Below are 24,676 nucleotides of genomic sequence, written 5' to 3' on the forward strand. Positions count from 1 at the left end.
CATATAGACACGAGTTAAGAACAAGAATTTTTTTATTTTACATCATTTTGACAGTATATTGATATTGAATCGAACATGGGTCACGCTGTAATTTCCTTATTCTTTGTATTTTATTTAACCCACATTTTATTCCACAACTAATGGAATCCACAAAAAATTGAGTTTGTCTACTGTAATGTCATAATATTCACAATTTGGTGACAATTTTAGAATCAAAACGAGCTAGATTTAAACACGTCATTCTCAGAACGTCAATTTATGAACTGAAAATTTCGATTCCAATTCGATTTCGATTTCATTTGTGCACGGCTAACTGCAATAATCTCCTACTTGACGAAGTCTAACTTCCAGGCTAGTACACAGTTCGTGAAAAATGCATGCAAAATCGACTTCTGCAAAATGCTTGCAAAATATGACACAAAATGTATGAGCCAGCTGTCAGATATTTTGCAAGCACAGAGTAAACATCAGCCAATATCGGTCCTATTGAAAAACTAATTACCTTGCCAGACTCCTGAGATCACAAGCTACACAATGGCATTTTTGTTTGATCGAAATCCATCGCGTAAAAAATTTCATTTTCTGAATGTGGCGGTTGTCAAACTCATGCGACTTATACGGAATATACGAAGATATACTCGATATACTGGATATACTCAGAACATACGCGATATACTCGATATACTCAGCATATTTAAAAATGAAAGGAATAGCCCTTTAGTTGTATGCTTTATGCATATAACCAATATAGCAACTTATGCGCACGCAATTGACAGAACCCTACTACGATCATGTGTAGCAGGATTTTGTGTTGATGTGTTTTGCTTGAAAATTATGAATATTTCAACTAACAGTAGATAAAATAGTGTTGCTAACACGTTAGTAAATGGGGTTTTGCGCACACGATGTGTTGCCGAACTCGCTCCGCTCGTATCGGCAAACTCACCCGTGCATGGAAATAATGCGGTGTATCCTAGATACCGGTAATTCGTCGGGACAAAAAGTTGGATAGCGGGAAATTTAGCCTTCGCCGAAGTCGATTTTCTTTTTTTACTGTAAAAATTAGACCTCACCGAGAAATGTCTATCAGCGAGAAGTACTCACCAGGAAATATCTATAAGCAGGAAGAATTCAGAACTAACCGAAAAATAGCTGTCACCGGGAAATCGGAAATAGCTATCACTGGGAATAACTCATACCGGGAAGATCTCAAACCGGAGAATATCTATCAGCTGGAAGTACTCACTGGGAAATATCTATCAGCGGGAAGAATTCAGAACTAACCGGAAAATAGCTGTCACTGGGAAGAACTCACCGGTAAATTTTATCTGCTCGAAGAACTTATCGAGAAGTTTTTACCGACGGGGGAAGAACTTATTGGGAAGTTTCTTTTAGGGGGAAGTCTATCAGCGAGTAAAATTGTTTCTTGTCAGTATTCAGCGGGAAGTCTTTATCATCAGGAAGTACTCATCTGGAAGTTTTTATTAGCGGGAAAAATTTATCTAGAAGTTTCTACCAACGGGAAGAACTCATTGGGAAGTTTCTAACAGGTGGAATTCTGTCAGCGGGAATTTTTATTTTGTTATAGGACTCTATCAGCGGGAAGTACTCATCGGGAAATTTTTATCAGCGGGAAGAGCTTATCAAGAAGTTTTCGTCACTATTCCGATCCCGATGAATTTAATCTCTTCAACAAACTGAACTTTTGATGAGTTACTAGTTACTACTTCTGGTAAAGCAGTTCCTACTAGGGTGCATAGACCAAATAATTTAAAAACTTCGCCTGCGGCACTTTTGCTCAAATTAAAGTTTTATTTAGAATTTTGAGTTTGTACAGTTTCAAAGAATGATACAATTTTTGCAGCATCAAAAGTCAATCTTCAAAAAATTTAGCTCGCTCCGCTCGCGAATTTCTTTTTTATATTTAAGTAAATTAAGGCAGAATTTCCGAAAGACTGTTATGCCCAACATATCTGGCAGATTAGAACAGAAGATAATTTTCCAATGAGTTCATATCTGTTTTACAAACATTCTCTTCTACAAATTGATGAGTGAAAATTCATACAGTAACGAAACGGTTATAGCATTGTAAAAACTAATGTTAGACTTAAATCTGCACAAAAAGACTAGAAAGCGCGAGGGCTTCAGAAATAGTATTCGCGCCACCGGGAAGTTAATTGCGACTCACCGGGAAATTTTTGGAAACATTTTTGGATACCGGGAAGTTTTGACTTGGTTACCGGGAAGAAAACATTATTTCCATGCACGAACTCACATCTAGTGCGCAAAACAAGCCCATTTACTAACTAGTTAGCAAAATAGCTATAAATGGTAAAGCAGTAATAGGACCAGACCCATCCACCGTGTTTTCTACTTGTCTTTAAAAAAACAACAACTTTTTTGTGTTAATGTGTAGTTCAACTTTTTTCAGTGTATTTTTGCTCTCGATTTACAATAATTTCTAATTACAATTTACATGTAAGTGTTATTAATATTTGTTTAGATTTATTATTCTCTTTCATTTTATGGACGTCGATACTCCTATTCAAATTTAATCATCTATAATACTTCGTTTAAATAAATTATTATTATAAATATCTATGTATGAGTCTACCCATATCGTGTACATATTTATTTTTTAAATATTTAATTTGTTTTCATTTGTCTTTTTGGTTTGTTATTTTTATGTCACTTAAAAATGTATTTAAAAGTGTGTATTTAGTCAAATTCCCTAGTTGCAGTGATCAGTGATTTTTATTATTATTATTATTCAGTCAAATATACTTTCACGTTTTTAATTCAATTTACTTCGCAAATTACGTTCACTTTTTGTTATACATCACGATAAAATGAGTAAAGTGCTAACTAATACAAAATTGTATTTAAAAATTTGCAATTCTTTATGGCATTTTATCTTGTCGTACACGGGCAGTTTTCAAATTAAAAGTTTCGCATAAGATTTTTCCAAATTGGATTACCGCTGATTTATGAATGAATTAAATAAAAATTGGGACATTGTACACCAAAAAACCACAAATAGTACCATTACTACATTTGATCGACTGCGAATTACAAATTGCAATAGTTACTGAATGATTAATCAACAATCGACAAAAACTGAAAAAATTCTGAAATTCCGACCGAAAATACGAAAGACCTGACAAAAAAAATTACTCTGTTAAGAGCGCCGTTTTGAATTGTGATTGGTTAACAAAATCATATGAGAAAATTCAACCAATCAATTCTAAACGGCACTCTCAATATAGTACTTTTTTTGGTGTAAATCAAGCTTAACACTTTCAAAATAATTGCGGCTTTTCAACTTTCGGCACCCTGGACTTTACTTAAATAGTCGTGGAATGCCTCCAAATAAATTTCTAAAAATCTAGAGTTCAGTTTTGGATTTTTAGAAATTTATTTGGAGGCATTCCTCGACTATTTAAGTAAAGTCCAGTGTGCCGAAAGTTGGCAAGCCGCAATTAATTTCAATGAGTTAAATATGAACTGGAACGGTCCGGAGAGGAGTAAAAAGTGCAAGGTGCACAGATAAATTGAGAAAGAAAAAAATCGCCAACTATGCCTGTTATCAAACTCAATAGTGGTCATTTCGAGATCTAATCATCCAACGAATCCTTTTTGAGAACGCGAAGAATAAAAAAAAAAAACAAGATTCGAGAGTTATAACAAGTGAAGGAAAATGAAATTTTTGGAAAATGTAATCTTATAGTGAATAACATTCTGAAACCAGCTCCTGTATGGAGTTTTAATTTTTAATGTTTCTCAGGCTCCCAGTATTTAAAATGTTAAATGTCAGTGGATTGGCTGTAGGTTTCGTACTGTATGCGACAAAACAGCCGTATTAAATTAATGTGTTTTGACATTCCAAACACTGCGAAATGTGAAAATTATAGAAAAACTGAGTGGTTTTAGAATTCACTGTAAATATGAATTTTTATTGCATTCGCGGTGTGATTCCCCGAAAAATTACTTATCTAGAGCGCTAATTCATACATTAATAGGTTGCCGTCAAAACAGTCATATGTTGTTGTCTCGTTTTCGCTCATGCAATAAAGCATTGTATTTCATATGGAGTAGGATTCTCGCTGTCCTCCTCCATTTGAAATAAAGTACTATAATAGTTTTTTGTATAGCTAGTGCGAAAAGCAGATAAGTCATGTTGACATTACCTTTCTGTTTTTAAGGAGGTAAAGTGGGCTCTCGCACCCGCAGATAATATATATTATGCACCTGTTGCCAAGATTGGTATTTTGACGTGTAGGACATTATTGATCTAGCCGAAGGCGTGGGCCATAATGCCTACACTTCAAAATAACAGTCTGGCAATAGGTGCATATCATATTTTATCTGTCGAGAACAGATATATCGAGATAAACAAAAACTCCCTAGAGGGATAACTCGAGATTATCGTTCTAGACAGATAATATATATTACCTATCTGCTTCCAAATTTTTATATAAATTGGACTGTACACTTCCCGTTAGCCAAAATAAAAATTTGGAAGCAAGTAGGCAATGAACTATTGTTTGTATTCCACTCGTACATGTATAACATAATATGACATAATGAGGCTGCTTTGCAACTGATGTGGTAATGTTCTATAGCGTTCCGGATAATTATGTTATGATTGACTGCTGATTTAGATAGCTTTGTCATTGTACATCTGTCAAATTTGCATATTGCTATCAAACTGTGTGATTAATGTACGTGTTTCGAAATATCACCTAAATTTTATTACACACTAGATGTCCATCACATTGTTATGTAATGTCACAGTAAACAATGTAAACAAAGAAGGAAAAACAAATCTGCGAAACCACACACCCTAAGATCGAATGAAGCGACATGTACTCTTCATTGTTGCAGTCCACAGTCGATTGTGATCAATGTTATTCGTGATTAAATTTATTGACCGGGATTATTATGATGCTTCTTTCTCTAAAATGCGGCAAAATAGAATTATAGGGTAGGCGCACTAGTCCTCGGACGATAACTTTTTTCTTATAGAGATCGGTTTCCATATAAATGTTGATGCGGTTATGTCTCGTTGGTGAGGCAATCGATGACGAAAACTGTAAATTATCAACTATAATACTTTCGTGCTATTAATGTAATTAATTTACGTTATGTCAAAGTGTCCCAGCTTTGGGGAATGTCGAGTGTCCGAGGACTGGTATGCCTACCACACTCAAGTTAAAATACATTCACTTTAAATCTTGCGCTTTTCTGTGCAAAATGTGCATATAAATTAATAGAACAACATTCCCAGTGGAATCGTTCTGTGTAAAATGTTAATATCAATCATTTCACTTATGTCAATGAGTTGTACGGAAGCTCTCCTTCCTATTTTCTTCCAATATTCGCAGAAAAATTATTATTTGAATTGGTATCTAGTAGCTATGTAGTCCATTTCAATAAATATAATCGTTTTAAATATTTATAAACAAGGAACAATATTTTCTACATTTATTCAGTCCCAATCACTCACAGCGTCCGCATATACACCAATTTTTAGCTAGATTACAAAACTATTTCAATATATTAAAAATTTACGCCTTATATTCCACAAAACTCATACTTTCTATCACATCTCAGCCACCATTCGTTCAAGATAAATTCCTGATTAACTTCAACAAAATAAAATTATGAATTTCGATTTGTGACGAATAACACTAAAACTATGATTCTTACACAAAAAGTAAGGTAGAAACAACTACTACTTTTAATAGACATTTGAGCACTTGACACAGCATTCGGAGCTGGAGTTGGTGGACCCAAACGATTGTTGGACCGAACTACCTGCGACGTCCATTTGATCGTATAAACTGGTGCTGTTCGTGTCATTGCTTGAGCTCTGTTATACATAAAATATAGAAGAAAAATATTAGATTAGCTGAATTCCTGCCTTAGTTTATTGACGCTGATATATATAACGGCTCTCAGGGAAATGTATCTGTGTTTCACAATTGGTGATTTCACGGCAGAGTAAAATAAACCAGGCAGGATCGCTTGATTTCACTAGGGACCTGAATTATCTAGTAGCTTTTGTGTTTTGCTAATAAAACAAGTAAGGCCACTTGTTTCTCAGGTTTTCTCGTCATCTGCCAAATAATTTTTACCAAAAAAAAAATTAGACTGGAAACAACCAAAATTTTACCAAAAAAATCTGCGTCGCAAAGTGGCAGATGTTCAGGAACAGACCAGCAAGAAAATTTATCTGCCACATGCGACGCAGATTTTTTTGGTAAAATTTTGGTTGTTTCCAGTCTAATTTTTTTTTTGTAAAAATTATTTGGCAGATGATGAGAAAACCTAAGCCAGCTTGTTTGAACTAATTGGGTGTAAAATTTAATTTTTGCGTAACGAAGCTGAAAGCGTCAACTCTAGCGATATCATTCATTTTAGAAATTGTATTTCAAAGACTGCGTCACATTTTTCTCGAAGAGATTTTTGTTGGGATATCAGTCGTTTTAGAAGTTTAGTCAACACTGCTTTTTATAACAGTTTACAGTTTTAATTAAAAAATTTGACGAAAATTCGAAAATTTGACGAAACTCGAAAATTTGACGAAACTCGAAAATTTGACAAAACTCGAAAATTTGACGAAATTTGACGAAATTCGAAAATTTGACGAAACTCGAAAATTTGACGAAATTCGAAAATTTGACGAAATTTGGCGAAATTCGACGAAATTCGACGAAATTCGACGAAATTTGACGAAATTCGAAAATTTGATGAAAGATGAGAACACTGCATCTCGACTTTTTCGGCCGTTTTCAATTATAATTTTAATAACGACTCCAGAATGGCTCAAAGTCATAATTAGTTGTGTATACAGAAGAATTCGTCTGCATTTAAATGTGTGTCGATCTAAGGAGAGCCAGTTTGGAAACCTAATCATATTTTGAATAGTAAAAAGACTAAAATTGGTATTTCAGTACTTTTTCATATGTTCATCAAATGACATTTGCATATCTGAGCTGCCGTTTGACTGTGTGGGTGTGTGTCACAATGTTTCTGTTGTTATTTTTAGGCCGAAATATTTATCTTTGTTAGATTTTTGTGATTCAAAGCAACTTTCCTTGTACTTTTGTAAGTAGTCCGAGGTGACAGGATGTTTACTTTTGATGTTGCTAATATGTGCATGAAAGACATTGTGGATATTTACCAATACTGTGAGACAATTAACAAAATGTCGTTCAGACATTACCGACATCAAAAGTATGAATTCTCATTAAACTTATTTTGCACTATTTCACTTTTATCTTAATGTAAATGACTACAATGATTAATCTACAACTAGTGATAAATAACTGTAAATGTTGCGCAAAGGCTACAACTGAAATAGTCTGACCAACGAAGTCGTTTGGTTTATATTGATGTAATCGCGGCTTAACAGTTGAAAACTTAGATTTCTACTAAGTATCTTAAAGCGAATGGAATCAGTTTTTAGCATTACAAGCAATACATACCTTTCACATAAAAATAAAAACGGTTTTTATCAGACAAAGTATCGTTCCTATCGTGTCTGTGAGTCAGGGAACTCCAACTGAGTGATAACACGAAAAATGCGCACTGTCGTTTGTTTTAATTTTCATTGTAATTGATATTCGGTTTAACATGGGCTCGTGTTGGGGAGGTTCGAATGAACTCACTATAAAGCAATGCAAGGCAAAGCTCGTAGTGAAGAGAAAGTATTACGTTTCATTTATAGTTGAGTGAGTAAAGGTCTTTTTAAGCAAAATATTTATTTTATCCAAAATACAATTTACATATTCGATGAATCGCTCAACTGAGTTACAATGGCCAGAATCAGATGCAATGACTAGATTCGGTGTTAAAAGTTAGGTTCGGTAACAATGCCTAGATTCGTTAACAATGACTGGATTCGGTGACAATGACTAGCTTCAGTGATGACTAGATTTGGTGGTGGTGACTGGATTCGGTGATGATTACTGGATTCAATGATGATGACCAGATTCGGTAATGATGACTGGATTCTGTGGTGATGACTGGATTCTGTGGTGATGACTGGATTGGGTGACAATGACTGGATTCGGTGGTGATGACTAGATTCAGTGATGATTACTGGATTCAGTGGTGATGACTGGATTGGGTGACAATGACTAGACTCAGTGATGACTAGATTTGGTGGTGGTGACTGGATTCGGTGATGATTACTGGATTCAATGATGATGACTGGATTCTGTGGTGATGACTGGATTCGGTGGTGATGACTAGATTCAGCTATGACTAGCTTCAGTGATGACTAGATTTGGTGGTGGTGACTGGATTCGGTGATGATTACTGGATTCAGTGATGATGACTGGATTCTGTGGTGATGACTGGATTGGGTGACAATGACTAGACTCAGTGATGATGACTGGATTCGGTGGTGATGACTAGATTCAGCTATGACTAGCTTCAGTGATGACTAGATTTGGTGGTGGTGACTGGATTCGGTGATGATTACTGGATTCAATGATGATGACTGGATTCTGTGGTGATGACTGGATTCAGTGATGATGACTGGATTCTGTGATGATGACTATATTCAGTTATGATGACTGGATTGGTGGTGGTGACTGGATTCGGTGATGATTACTGGATTCAGTGATGATGACTGGATTCTGTGGTGATGATGACTGGATTCAGTGATGATGACTGGATTCAGTGATGATGACTGGATTCTGTGGTGATGACTGAATTGGGTGACAATGACTGGATTCGGTGGTGATGACTGGATTCTGTGGTGATGACTGGATTGGGTGACAATGACTAGACTCAGTGATGATGACTGGATTCGGTGGTGATGACTAGATTCAGCTATGACTAGCTTCAGTGATGACTAGATTTGGTGGTGGTGACTGGATTCGGTGATGATTACTGGATTCAGTGATGATGACTGGATTCTGTGGTGATGACTGGATTGGGTGACAATGACTAGACTCAGTGATGATGACTGGATTCGGTGGTGATGACTAGATTCAGCTATGACTAGCTTCAGTGATGACTAGATTTGGTGGTGGTGACTGGATTCGGTGATGATTACTGGATTCAATGATGATGACTGGATTCTGTGGTGATGACTGGATTCAGTGATGATGACTGGATTCTGTGATGATGACTATATTCAGTTATGATGACTGGATTGGTGGTGGTGACTGGATTCGGTGATGATTACTGGATTCAGTGATGATGACTGGATTCTGTGGTGATGATTACTGGATTCAGTGATGATGACTGGATTCAGTGATGATGACTGGATTCTGTGGTGATGACTGAATTGGGTGACAATGACTGGATTCGGTGGTGATGACTGGATTCTGTGGTGATGACTGGATTGGGTGACAATGACTAGACTCAGTGATGATGACTGGATTCGGTGGTGATGACTAGATTCAGCTATGACTAGCTTCAGTGATGACTAGATTTGGTGGTGGTGACTGGATTCGGTGATGATTACTGGATTCAATGATGATGACTGGATTCTGTGGTGATGACTGGATTCAGTGATGATGACTGGATTCTGTGATGATGACTGGATTCTGTGGTGATGACTGGATTCGGTGATGATTACTGGATTCAGTGATGATGACTGGATTCTGTGGTGATGACTGAATTGGGTGACAATGACTGGATTCGGTGGTGATGACTAGATTCGATGATAATGACTAGTTTCGGTGATGATGACTGGATTCGTCTACAGTGACTAAGTATGTTAAAAAGGCTAATTCGGTGACATGGTTGACCAAGTGTGCATGATGTTGACTAAATCAGGTTCTCATCGCTATCGAATTCTTCTCCTGAAGACTCACCACAATCAATTGCATCCCACGCATATTCGGAACGAAATTTCGTTTTCCGAGCTTGATGACGATCAAATCCCAAATAACGTAGAACCGAGGTCAGGTGACTGCAGCATCCTAAAGTCCTTTCGCCAACTTTACATGAACAGTACAGCCCTTTGATAGCGTCATACCCGCTTACGTTATTATCGAATTTGACCCACGCATCATGTGATTTTGATTTACTGAAACGCGACTGCATTCTGGCTCTGATGATGTTTTCATTTTCGCGATGAATGAATATTCCGAATTCAGTGTCACTCTTCAGATGCTCGTCTATATATCTTTGAGCAATTTTGATTTGGTACGTGCCAAGCGTAATTTTTTTAAGGTCGTCCATTGACAACATTGGAAAATCAAGAACTGAAGATGCTGATGCCTTTTCCCACTTAGTTGTCATACGTCTTAGGCCAAGTTCCTCGATTTCATTTTTTAATTCGTTCACTTGTGGTATTTCATCTGAGGCAACCACATCTGCAATTACATCATGAAATTCGCTGTTCTTGTATAGCAATGGGAAATATTTGTTCATAATGGCACAAGCCATTCGATTAAATCTCATTATCTTTGGTACGTAAGTTCCCTCGATGGTATGTTTGAAAAATGGGAAAACGTTTTTAATACGACCATTGACAGCTTCGACTACCCATCTGAACATTGTAACCTACGGAATATAGACGAAAAACAATGAGAACACAATGAAGGAATGAGCAATTTCAGGAAAGACAAACTCAGACAGACGTATCTCAACAAAATCATTAAATATGCTACTTCATTTGTGTATATTGCTCTATTACAGAGCGAAGTACATAGGTGATAGATTCTATAAAGAAATTAGGAGATATCTTGCAGATACTTTGATGAAGTAATAGATTTTACTGAAGTACGTTTTATGTTTTTCAAAGTTCAAGCAAATGTCGACTAGTGGTGGAAATATGTAACATGGAAAAACTGACGGCACGTCACAATATCTTGTGAGAAAGCCCAATTCAATCACAATTACATCAATAACCAACTTAGCTCAAATGTGATAAATATTTGAGATCCCAAGTTTCAATTTACAAATGAGATTGAACTAACCTTTCTCGATGCATTCGCTTCTTCGCATGTGAAGTGAGTTCGTTTCCCATTCAATAAACTTGGCATAAAAACGGTTAAGCCTTTCGATTCCGTTTCACCAACGACGTCCCGATAGCCTCTATCGAGCAAAAAAAAATCGTCCTCCTCCAAAAACAGCAACAAATCCGAATTCTTGTAGTGGTGACGAATATTCGCAGCGTCGTTGTTTTTAGCATCGCAAAAGTATGGCCCAGCCGCCTCCAATATGTAACCAGTTGGAAGTACGATGTACAAGGGTTTCAACAAATTCCGCTGTTTATGGGCAGAGAACGTTTTTCTTTGTAACCCAAAGTCAGCTGGTTTCTCAATGTAATTGTACGTTCCATCGGCGATTAAACACAATCGATGTTCTGGCTGTCCCAACACTGTTGAGGTTAGCTTGATAGAGTGTTTCTCTAGAGCTTCGTCACGAGTAATGTGATAATAGCCTAGATTTTTCGGCACAAAATGCTCCTCCAGGGCTAGAGAAACAGCGTCAATGGTTTTACTCACAACCTGTTGTGTTGTCGAAAAATTATGAGCGATTATTTCTTGTTTCATATTATTTCTGAGGAGTAACAGGAACATTGCCAAAGCCGTTCGAAGTGATCTTGTCGATGTATTTCTCATGCCTAAATAGTAAATACAATAATGAGCGATCTATATCGGAATGACGACTTAAAAAAGTTCAATTTTACCAATTAGATACTGCACCAGATCATCGAAGTTTTCCTTGTCGATTCCGAAAAACATTTTGTACTTTTCCGGCTCGACACCGTCTTCTTCGAAGTTGTAGGGTGTTGACTTTGGTAGGTCTGATACTGCATGCAGCCACACGTTAAAGTGTTCGATTTTAACATCGACTTTTTGCTTTGTAGTGTCGATCAAAGTAAGCGCCTCGTCAGTAAAAATATTCGAACTGGTCAGATGTAAGTCGCATGATCTATTTGACTTCGGAATATAACAGCGCTTCTCAAACCATGCCTGTCTAATAGCTGACCATGGCAATGCTTTCCTTCCGTATTTTGACTGGCAGAGACAACAACAAGATTGAGTGGCTTTCAATCCTTCCATTTGAAGTGTACACAATCCGTGTGACTCCGAAGACGTTGGTGCAGACTTTTGAATTGCGTTACAGCTTTGAATTTCAGTTGTATTGTCTGAAAATCATTTAACATAATTAAATGCCCCAAGCCCCAACTGATGATTATATAGCATTTAGCAGTTTTTGAATAGTTATAAACTTACCGATTGAAGTAACTGAAGGTGTAGATGGCAACGGTTCTTCATTTGCTACAATGTCGGATGCTTCGTCAATTGGGTCACCAGTTTTATCACCGTCTACAACACCGTCTACAACACCGTCTACAACACCGTTTCCAACACCGTTTCTAACACCGTTTCCAACACCGTTTCCAACACCGTTTCCAACACCGTTTCCAACACCGTCTCCAACACCGTCTCCAACACCGTCTCCAACAATGTCTCCAACAATGTCACCATCACCGTCTCCAACACCGTCGTTATATGTCGAATTTGGTAGTAGATTCAACGAGTTAAGTTGATGAGACACACTTAACGATGCCGAGTCTCGAACGACGGACTTGGGTTTTCTTGATTTTTCGACGGCGAAATAGTTCACTTCGGGTAGTTTAACTGCTGTAATTGGCCAAAAAAAATATTAAGTAACGGAGGAATTCATTCGGTTACGGTAGAAAAATGCAAAAGAAAAGCTGTTTTCAATCACTATGAATACTTGGCAATTCAAAAATGGAGAAAAAAAAACAATTACCGGTTGAATCTACAAAACCTTCGGTATGATTTGTAGAATCAATTTGGTCAGCCGAAGTGCTTACTTCAACAGCTGCGGAATCGCTCGAAACAGCTGCGGAATCGCTCGCAATTAAATCAGCATCGATCGAAGCTGAATCGATCGGGTTAACTGGATTCGATGGCACACAATCTAAGTATATTTGTAAAATGTTAGATCTTTTGTGGGATAGGATAATATCTTTACAAATACCTTTCACAACGTCAACATTCGATTTGGTGAAGCTTCTCAGGACTTTCCTTGTGATGCCTGGTTCATGAGCAATCGGCTTGTTATCTTGAACCGCTTTGTTCGGTCCCCTGTCCTTCATACGATAATGACAGATTATCCCATGGCACTTGATGCAGACAAAATCATCCTTTGAAAACATGTTCATATCCAGACCGGTTTTTTCTGCGTGGATGTTCAAAAGAACCCAATTGGAGTCGGATCCTATGCGGACTCTTTGCTTGTTTGTCTCTGTTCTACGCTTGCAGAGACAGCAAGATATCTTAGGCATGGCAATGGGATAAGTTTGGCATATCAGGCAGATTTAAACAAGGAATCACAGCTATTTATCACTAGTAGCAGATTAATCGGATGATGTTATTGCACTATTTGGCAATTCGGGCAGATTTAAGCAAACATTCACAGTTATTTATCACTAATTTTAGATTAATCGGATGATGTTATTGCGCTATTTGGCAAATCGGGCAGATTTAAGCAAAAATTCACAGTTATTTATCACTAATTTTAGATTAATCGGATGATGTTATTGCGCTATTTGGCAAATCGGGCAGATTTAAGCAAAAATTCACAGTTATTTATCACTAATTTTAGATTAATCAGACGCTACAAAATCTGCACATCAGATTGCTTTTAGTTGTTTTCACAACACTTATTAAAGGGTTCACCGTACCACTATTTATAATATTTTGTAGATTTTTACATTCTAATCGCGACCATTATTATATTTGTTACAACCAATTTGTTTGTGTTTTGAATTCCGACATTACTAAACTTATATTAAGCATGCTACGATTCAGATTGTTGTTATTATGTGCTAGACAAGCAGCGGTTACATACCGCTCATACCACCGATATCTGCGACATCTGTTATAAATTATTACAACGTCAAATCGGCCAGCTCATGTTTGTTCGGTTGTACTAATCTTTGACGAAATTCGAAAATTTGACGAAATTTGAAAATTTTACGAAAATCGAAAATTTGACGAAATTCCAAAATCTGACGAAATTCAGAAAATTTGACGAAAATCGAAAATTTGACGAAAGTAATTCTCTATTTGCCACCATTCAAGAAATATCTCCAAAACCCCAACTGACCCACCCATTTCCAACTTTCGACATTTTTCACATATGCCCCTCTGTTCTACTCGTAAAACTCTGAGACTTTGCCGAAGAAAGTAACTCGCTATCTGCCACCATTCAAGAAATACCTCTAAAAACATAATTGGCCCACCCATTTCCAACTTTCGACATTTTTCACATATGCCCCTCTGTTCTACTCGTAAAACTCTGAGACTTTGCCGAAGAAAGTAATTCTCTATCTCATAACCCAAAAAAATATTAGTCCTTTCATCCTACGCTCGAGTAGCTCAAAATTTGGTCACTCTAATCACTCTAGCTCAAACGAATCTGCCCCGATTTTTTAAATTATTTTTTTGATCGAATCGTGTTACGAATACCTTTGATTTGATGGGTCGCACGCCTCTGTAGGTTTCAATGCAGCTAAGCTACAGCCGAAAACGCGTTCCCGACCCTCGAAAACCACACTCAGAAACCACTTCGAGGCCAATAAAACAAAATTCTGGTTTTTCCTGGGGTAATGGCGTATCACATTTTCATTTGTATGCCCACCCTGAGGTTCCTGCAAAATTTCATGGAGATTGGCTGACTAGTTTCCGAGATCGACCGTCGATAGATAGACAGATATACAGATAGACAGATAGATAGAAACATACAGAGTAAGTTGAAAGATTTTGATTGCTTGGAAAACGTTAATTTGGTTTTCTATCAAAATGACCAACTTCAAAACGATGTATCTCCGGCAATTTTAAAGTTACATAGTCGAGTGATAGCTCGTTTTGCTCGTATTTGAAGCGCGAATAAGATAAAATTGGATTTGTGGTGATACAGGCCAAAGGAAAGAAACTTAAATTCTCGCCTATATATAGTTGCCGCGTCTCAAAAAAATTTCTTCGTTCTTTTTTTGGAAGTTAGACTGCGTCAAGTCCTTCGCTATCGCTCCGGACATGATGTTTCTATCTGTCTACCTATCGACGGTCGATCTCGGAAACTAGTCAGCCGATCTCCATGAAATTTTGCAGGAACATCAGGGTGTTCATAAAAATGAAAATGTGATACGCCATCACCCCAGGAAAAAACCGAATTTTGTTTTATTGGCCTCAAAGTGGCTTCTGAGTGTGGTTTTTGAGGGTCGGGAACGCATTTTCGGCTGTCGCTAAGCTGTACTGAAACCTACAGAGGCATGTGACCCATCAAATGGAAGGTATTCGCCACACGAAGCGAACAAAAAAATAGTTATAAATATCGGTGCAGATCCGGTTGAGTTAGAGTAGTCAGAGTGACCAAATTTTGAGCTACTCGAGCGTAGGATGAAAGGGGTTTGGGTTATGAGAGATAGAGAGTCACTTTGTTCGGCAAAGTCTCAGATATTTACGGGTGTAACATCGTGGCATATGTGAAAAATGTCAAAAGTTGGAAATGGGTGGGTCAATTAGGGTTTTAGAGGTATTTCTTGAATGGTGGCAGATAGTGAATTACTTTCTTCGGCAAAGTCTCAGAGTTTTACGAGTAGAACTAAGGGACATAAGTGACAAATGTCAAAAGTTGGATCGTCCTCTACTACAAACATTTTGTAAACGGAAGCATCACTCCCTTGTACAAACACTGTGAAGAAAACAGTAATGCCTTACACATCGCTTGTGGAATAGAGTGATGCTTCCTTTTACCCATTGCTTTCACAAAGTGTTTGTAGAGTAGAGGGTTGCTTCCTTTTTCAAAGTGTTTGTAGAAGAGAATTATGCTACCTTTTACAAAGTGTTAGGTTAGTAGATTAGCGGTATTCTTAGTATTATAAAGTCTTAGTAGGGTAGAATGATGCTTCCTTTTACAAAGTGTTTGTAGAGTAGAGTGATGCTACTACAAAGTATTTGAAGAAGAGAGTGATACTCCCTCGACAAAATATTTGTAGAAGAGGGTGATTACATCAAAACATAATATCAAGTCAATATTAGCTTCATTAACTACATCATACGAAGCTTTTCAGTTTATTAGAAAAGTGCGAATAGCGAAGTAAGGACTAATCGCACAATGTCGATTTGATTTGATCCAAAAAAAAAATTGTCAGCTTACGTCACATCGATATCAAATAAATGGCGCGTGGTAAGTAATTCAAGCTTGTGTGCCAAGGCACTAGCTTATGAACGATCCCTACCTACGAGCTCAAGGTGACGTCAATAATTTATCCACGCTCTCTTTGTCTTACCTAATTACAACGGTGCTAAGCTTCCACGGCATGTTGTATTGCTTTTTACGATCTCTGGGACAAAACAAATGTAACAAAACACCTGCATGTAAGGGATCATCTTCGGATGGTGAATATTCATGCAGTGAAATGTTCCATGCACTGCAAGAGCGACTCTGCTCTGTCGATATCTATTTATTAACAGTAAAAACGTGTGGTTGAAATTAGCAACGTTTGATGTTATATGAAAGATAAATGCTGCTACGACGTCAAATCTAGACCAATACAGTAAGGGTCAACGTGAACACTCCTGCCTTACCTCAACAAATAATTGACGTTCTACTTTCGAATCCAGGATCCATGTACATTGTTGATGGTAGAAGGAATTCAATGAAAAAGCTGTGGGAAAGTTGTTGGATGTCAGTTCACCTGGTAGACGGATATTTTCAATAAATGAGAATTTAAACCGTCACTCAATCAACAAACCTGAATGTGTTGTAAATGTTTTACGACCGCAAATCGCGTCGGTATTAAAGCTATAAGAAGACCTGAATGTGAATCCTTTCGAGCTCCACGAATAGTGCGCCACCTATATGAGGAAATGGAAAGTTTATTCTATCTCTAGCTGCACATGTAATTGTTTTAAATTTCAGAATTTATGCAATTACTGACCGAATATATTAATTTTACTGGACTCCAACTTCGCAAAGACACTGGAAGCCATTCTGATCGAAATGATCCGCATAAACAATTAACCATGCGTCCATTTTCGGAGTACATTGCTAAGTGATCGATTTCTTCAATAGGAAGTGTATTTGTAAGGCATTGACATCTGAAAAATATAATATTCTCGTAAAAAAGCCGCAACAAGAAATTTTAATTCTTCATCGAACCCAGCATCACCACAAACCGTCTCACAATGTGGCTCATTACCCAAGCGATCCAATGAGTCAATCTGCGAAGTAAAGATTTGATCAAGTGATGATGATAGAAATGATGTTGGTTACAAAGATTTGATCTAGTGTTCGCAAAAAGAAAATGAAAGGTATTCGTAACACGATTCGAACAAAAAAATAATTAACCAAATTTTGAGCTACTCGAGCGTAGGATGAAAGGACTAATATTTTTTTGGGTTATGAGAGATAGAGAATTACTTTCTTCGGCAAAGTCTCAGAGTTTTACGAGTAGAACAGAGGGGCATATGTGAAAAATGTCGAAAGTTGGAAATGGGTGGGTCAATTATGTTTTTAGAGGTATTTCTTGAATGGTGGCAGATAGAGAGTTACTTTCTTCGGCAAAGTCTCAGAGTTTTACGAGTAGAAAAGAAGGGCATTTGCGAAAAATGTCGAAAGTTGGAAATGGGTGGGTCAATTGGGGTTTTAGAGATATTTCTTGAATGGTGGCAGATAGAGAATTACTTTCTTCGTCAAATTTTCGAATTTTGTCAAATTTTCGATTTTCGTCAAATTTCGTCAAATTTTCGAATTTCGTCAAATTTTCGAATTTCGTCAAATTTTCGAATTTCGTCAAATTTTGTGTCCCATACATTTTATTCACGTAAGAAAATTAACGAATTACAAATTAAAAATTTCATCCAACGCTTTTCCATCGGGGAATGTTCCCATAACAGATGCTGCATTGCGACGTTGAATTGCGATACTTATTCTTTGTAGTAAGAATTCTTTCGCGCGACTCTCACCAGTTACGTCTTCAATTCGCTTTGCAATTTCATTAATAAACTTAAGACCATCCTTGCAAATTGGTCCCAGCGTTTCGACAGCGAATGGCACGAAAATGTGATTTTGTCTCTCAATAATATCTTTATAAAGCCAACGTTTGCGAATTTTTGATTTTCGTCAAATTTTCGAATTTCGTCAAATTTTTGATTTTCGTCAAATTTTTGATTTTCGTCAAATTTTCGATTTTCGTCAAATTTTCGAATTTCGTCAAATTTTCAAATTTCGCCAAATTTCCGAATTTCTGTTATAAACTGTTATAAAAAGCAGTGTTCTGAAACTTCTAAAACGACTGATATCCTAACAAAAATCTCTTCGAGAAAAGTGTGACGCAGTCTTTGAAGTACAATTTCTAAAATTAATGATATCGCTAGAGTTGACGCTTTCAGCTTCGTTACGCAAAAATTAAATTTTACACCCAGTTCAAACAAGCTGGCTTAGTTTTTCTCATCATCTGCCAAATAATTTTTACCAAAAAAAATTTGACTGGAAACAACCAAAATTTTACCAAAAAAATCTGCGTCGCAAAGTGGCAAATGTTCAGGAACAGACCAGCAAGAAAATTTATCTGCCACATGCGACGCAGATTTTTTTGGTAAAATTTTGGTTGTTTCCAGTCAAATTTTTTTTGCGATATCATTAATTTTAGAAATTGTACTTCAAAGACTGCGTCACACTTTTCTCGAAGAGATTTTTGTTGGGATTTGGTCTAGTGTTCGCAAAAAGAAAATGAAAGCATATAAATATACTCACAGTTACAATGACACTTTGATTGGCAGCAGGAATAAAATGATGAGCGCAGGACAGCGATCCCTCAATATTCCAATACAAGTGTTCAGTTCCAGGTCCAAGAACATTTCCGATTATTGGACTACTTAATCCATAGTGATCCGTGTTGCAAAGTGAAGTGGGCTGTAGAGTGCCGCTCTGTTGTTCTTTACAATAACAGAATTATTTGGAAACTGTCGACAGAAAACTGGTACTGGGCATGCTTACCATCATGGAACATGTATGCACCATCGATGAACTCATCATTATTGTTGGGCTCGTTAGCACCCGAATTCGGTCTACGCAGTGCGACCATAATTTGCGACCCAGACGATATAAACGTTTGTGGTGGCAAAAAATTCCCATCAGCATCCCTTGCATGCCGAATCGTGGGCGAACACATTTTATGCATTGACTTTTTGTGCGTCTCCAACGATCCATCAACGATTTCGATAACGGAACGGCATGCTTGAGACTTTAGTCGGTAGTTAAACAATGAAATGTGTACAACATCGGTTGGTTTGCCTTTGAATATCAACCGACAGTTTGTAGAAAATGGTCTTCCTCGTGTATCAAAATGACCGGAACGGCCATTAGCTTCAATTATGACCTTGTCGCACGGAGAAAATTTCGGTGTCCATTCCACTGTTATTTACGCATTTCGTTTGAGTCAAAGTTGCCTAGCGGCATAATTTAAAGAAAGAAAAAAACATTCTTACCAATATCTGACGGCGGCTGTCCCGATTCAATAATTATGGGTGGTGGTAATGTTGATGGCGGTTGGATCGTTGTAGGTGGACCTTCAATAAATTCTAAATTGGCGGAAAATCCATTGTAAGCGAACGGAGGCACCTGATAACCAGCATTAAATTCGAGAAGCAAGTTGGGTCCTTTAAAAATCAGCGGATCGGGTTTCTGAGTCCCACATATCGTAGCCAATTTTTTGTCGTAAGGCACTATGCCTTCATACAAAGCTATATAGTGGGAGTCACAGTGCCTGTAAAAAATTGTTAACTCAATTTGGGTACGGAGTTGTTAATTAAGTATGCTTTCCAATCAACAAAAAATACTCCGTGAAAGAGACGTGAATTAACCAAAAAGAAAAATTGAAAAATTCAATTTTGTCTCTCACACAGAGTATTTTTTTGTTAAGTGGAAATCTAGCCTTATTATGCATAAAGAGAAAAATAGATTACTCTTCCGGTAAAAGCAGCGACGTGAAAGTTATTTTTACTCGTGTATGTATCGATGATGTGGCCAACAGATAACGGCAGATAACATTGGGAGGATATATTCCAGGAAAACCGGGACTGGCTATAGCACACGATTCCTTTGTTTGACAGGCATAATCATGATACGACCAGTCGCACTCTGTATTGGAGTTTTTTTTTATTATTATTTGGTTGATCTTAAATCTGTATGTACAATGTTAACGGAGTCAATTAAATTTAACTGGATTTAACCCTCGAGTATTGTCGAAAATTTATGAATGAAAAAGATGAAAACAAGGCATCAGAAAAGTCGGAGCGTTTGTTGCGACTTAGCCCCGTACGACCCGTAATCCTATTTCGTCCGTAACCATAATACGTCCGTAGCCCTAATAAGCCCGTAACCCATATTCGTCCGTTACCAAAATGCTTCTGTAACCTATTGCGTACTTGACATTATTGCCCATTTTTGAAAGTGTTCATCTTTAAAATTGCGCATAGCGCAATTACAAAAGCCCGTACGAAGTACTTCTCAAGTAAAACAAAAGTTTACGATGTAATTTTAGGAACCCGTATTTGCAACTTTTTTTTATCAACTTTCTTTCGGTATTGAATAATCTGACAAACGAAACAAAAAGTAGCAATATAACTCCTGTAGGTTCAGAGATAACCCCAAAAACATAATTGAAACAAACAATTCAAAATTTCCGACTTTTTCATGAATGCAGCCGTCTTCTACTGTCAAAACTCTAAGACTTTGCCGAAGAAACCAATATTCCATCTGTCATATGTCATGAGATAATTCTAAAAACCTGATTGAAACACCAATGTCCAACTTTTCGACATTTTCATGAATACAGCCGTCTTCTACTGTCAAAACTCTAAGACTTTGCCGAAGAAACCAATATTCCATCTGTCATATGTCATGAGATAATTCTAAAAACCTGATTGAAACACCAATGTCCAACTTTTCGACATTTTCATGAATACAGCCGTCTTCTACTGTCAAAACTCTAAGACTTTGCCGAAGAAACCAATATTCCATCTGTCATATGTCATGAGATAATTCTAAAAACCTGATTGAAACACCAATGTCCAACTTTTCGACATTTTCATGAATACAGCCGTCTTCTACTCTCAAAACTCTAAGACTTTGCCGAAGAAACCAATATTCCATCTGTCATATGTCATGAGATAATTCTAAAAACCTGATTGAAACACCAATGTCCAACTTTTCGACATTTTCATGAATACAGCCGTCTTCTACTCTCAAAACTCTAAGACTTTGCCGAAGAAACCAATATTCCATCTGTCATATGTCATGAGATAATTCTAAAAACCTGATTGAAACACCAATGTCCAACTTTTCGACATTTTCATGAATACAGCCGTCTTCTACTCTCAAAACTCTAAGACTTTGCCGAAGAAACCAATATTCCATCTGTCATATGTCATGAGATAATTCTAAAAACCTGATTGAAACACCAATGTCCAACTTTTCGACATTTTCATGAATACAGCCGTCTTCTACTCTCAAAACTCTAAGACTTTGCCGAAGAAACCAATATTCCATCTGTCATATGTCATGAGATAATTCTAAAAACCTGATTGAAACACCAAGGTCCAACTTTTCGACATTTTCATGAATACAGCCGTCTTCTACTCTCAAAACTCTAAAACTTTGCCGAAGAAACCAATATTCCATCTGTCATATGTCATGAGATAATTCTAAAAACCTAATTGAAACACCAATGTCCAACTTTTCGACATTTTCATGAATACAGCCGTCTTCTACTCTCAAAACTCTAAAACTTTGCCGAAGAAACCAATATTCCATCTGTCATATGTCATGAGATAATTCTAAAAACCTAATTGAAACACCAATGTCCAACTTTTCGACATTTTCATGAATACAGCCGTTTTCTACTCTCAAATTTAATTCTACATAATAGGCCCTGGTGATGGTTGTTGATATTATTAACGTTTTGCTATGCTTTTGGTTTATGATTTTTCCTAATGTTTTCTATTTTTGTAATTTGCTGATTGACATATTATTGGGCTTTGGCCTGTTTGTTGATCATTAAACAGATAAAAATAAAAATAAAATGTTCGCAACAGAAAGTTTGAGATTTCAAATCATGCAAACAAGAGATGAAATATTGACAGTTGCAATTGACGAATGGAAAGAAGAATCAAATGGCGATATACCGACAGATAAACAAGTTCAAAAGTCATGGTCATCCTTGCTAACCTTTTCGTTTCCTTCGAGAATGATGCTTGTCAAAAAGCCCGTCTACTCGCATCATCTCAAGAAGAATCCGGATATTGGTTAGGCGCTTTACCGTCGACATCATTGGGTTTATGTTTGGACAACGACTCATTAAGAATTGCAGTTGCCTTGAGACTCGGTGCGAAAATATGCGATACACACAATTGCAAATGCGGAAAGAAAGTGGACGAATTCGGTTATCATGGTTTAAGTTGTTTGAAATGCGTTGGTCGGTACGCCAGACATAAGAATTTGAATGAAACGTTTCGAAGAGGAGTAGTATCAGCTGGAGTTCCAGCGATTTTGGAACCACCAGGAACTGTACGTGAAGATGGAAAACGACCAGATGGATTAACATTAACACCGTGGTCACATGGCAAATGCTTACTGTGGGATGCAACCTGTGGTGACACACTTGCAAAATCATACGTAAAGCAGACTTCCAAAGATGTTGGTTGGGTTGCCAGAACAGCAGAACAAGATAAGATATCTCTTTATTCATCCTTACTTAGTCAATATCATTTTGTTCCGCTAGGTTTTGAAACCTTAGGACCATGGGGACCACACTGTAAGAAATTTGTTTCCGATTTGGGTAAAAGAATTTCAGAACTTACACATGAAAAAAGGGCCACATTATACCTCAAACAAAGGCATTGCCGTTCAACGAGGAAACGCGATATCAGTTCTCAATACATTGCCATCAACGAGTTCTCTGGAAGAAGTTTTTTATTTGATTTCGAAAAAAAAGACTAATTTTTTGTAATATTTACTTTTGAAAAGATCGTTTTTTTACTGACTGCGCCTTAGTGAGCAGTCTTTTTTTTCGCATTTTATAATAAAAATTCTTCAAATTAAAAAAGACTTTCGTGTTTACAGAAGAAATTTCTATGTTTTTAAATTTTCGCGCACAAAAGGACCACCAGTTGAAAAATATCAACATAACAAAAATAAAATTCTGATCAATGAAATGCCGAAAATCGAGTATGCAGCTGTTCCCCGTTGAGTGTTGGCTGAAGTGTATGGAGGCTGTTTACACCCAATTTCTCTGGACATTAGAGATGAGTGAGCATAGCAAATTTTTGTGCCCACATGCCCACTTTGCCCATCATTTGAGAAAAAAGCCCAATGTCCGGCCCTGTGCAAGTAAAATGCCCATGGGCACTGGCCCAGCCCACAAACTATGTGTACAGAAATCGCCGAATTTTAAAGTTATGAACGTTTACTTTAATTTTTTTCACCGTACAAATTCATTCCAAAAGTTAGTCTACACCACTGGTATGTATGTTGAGATGGTCTCCTAAAGATAGTCCTGTCAACTGAGTCCTTTTTGCAATGAAAGTAGATAAGTAGGTATGGCCAGTCCATACAAGTCGGAGCACATACGGATTTGCATGGCGTCACCTCAAACGAACTCATTTCTAGTGGAAATATTGCATGCTCCTTTAAGCTTAAAATGGAATTTGCAATGAAATAGTACCATTTACAATATTCGTAGACCTGAGCTATAGTGACCATGAGTCACTATAAGCGTAACGGACAAGAAATGAAGGAATGTTGGATATATTTGATTTGACACAACTTTTGACAAGCCTACCGAGTAAAGCAGCTCTAATGAATTGAATAAGTATACACTCCTGATAAAAAACACAATTCATGCCTAAAATTTGAGTGAACCGAAAAATAAATTTCACCGCTTTCATGCAGGAAAATGACGCTGCGTTAGAAAGAAGTTCGGACTTTACATTTTGAATCTCGACCGCACTCACGGCGTAAATTAAGAATGATTTGACAAATTTTGCGAGGTCTATTATGGTTGAAAAACGGGTGCAATATTAATAGTATTTTGCATAACAAGGGGCGAAAGTAAAAAAATTTAAACGTGTGAAGTTTGCAGCCCGCGCCGCAGGCAAGGGCGGCAATCACACGATTTGAATTTTTTTACTTTTGCCCCGAGTGATGTATACTATTTTTTATGCCAAATACTGCGGAAGATTTGTATTTTCGTTCCGAAACAAAACATAATTTTAATTAAACTGTTGAGTTATCAACAAAATTTGCTGTAGAAACACCAAAATGCCGAAAAGCGCGGGGTCCAGGGGGCGGCAGCCTCCTGGTATAAAAGTAAAAACAATTTAACAAATGAAATTACTGTAAACATACATTCACTTGCTCACAAAACATTTGGCTATCGTCAACACAACACTACACTCAATGCGTACTTTCAATCAAGTGAACATGTGTTTTCGAGACATATGAGGACCGAAAGTAAAATGATGACAGTGACATTTACTTTCGGCCCAAGGCCTGCATTTTTTTACTTTCGGTCACCATTTGAGGACCGAAAATACAAACTTTCGCAGGATTTGGCATAAAAAATAAAATGTAGTGTTTGGATTTAAATTACCATTCTACA

At 37.1% G+C, this 24,676-nt stretch overlaps 1 protein-coding gene across 1 annotated transcript; it reads right to left on the reverse strand.

Moving 5' to 3' along the window:
- Positions 1–5,359: 5,359 nt before the first annotated feature.
- On the reverse strand, positions 5,360–20,156 carry LOC119083555. Its single transcript, XM_037193273.1, has 10 exons — positions 19,983–20,156; positions 19,506–19,783; positions 19,015–19,431; positions 18,772–18,953; positions 17,176–17,237; positions 16,955–17,114; positions 16,769–16,871; positions 16,602–16,711; positions 16,304–16,473; positions 5,360–5,872 (listed from the first exon to the last, which is right to left on the reverse strand). Exons 3-10 carry the CDS (start codon positions 19,196–19,198, stop codon positions 5,662–5,664), a joined length of 1,182 nt encoding a protein of 393 aa, XP_037049168.1. The 5' UTR covers positions 19,199–19,431; positions 19,506–19,783; positions 19,983–20,156; the 3' UTR covers positions 5,360–5,661.
- Positions 20,157–24,676: the final 4,520 nt, after the last annotated feature.

This window comes from Bradysia coprophila, unplaced genomic scaffold (genome assembly GCF_014529535.1).
Source record: "Bradysia coprophila strain Holo2 unplaced genomic scaffold, BU_Bcop_v1 contig_70, whole genome shotgun sequence".
NCBI lineage: Eukaryota > Metazoa > Arthropoda > Insecta > Diptera > Sciaridae > Bradysia > Bradysia coprophila.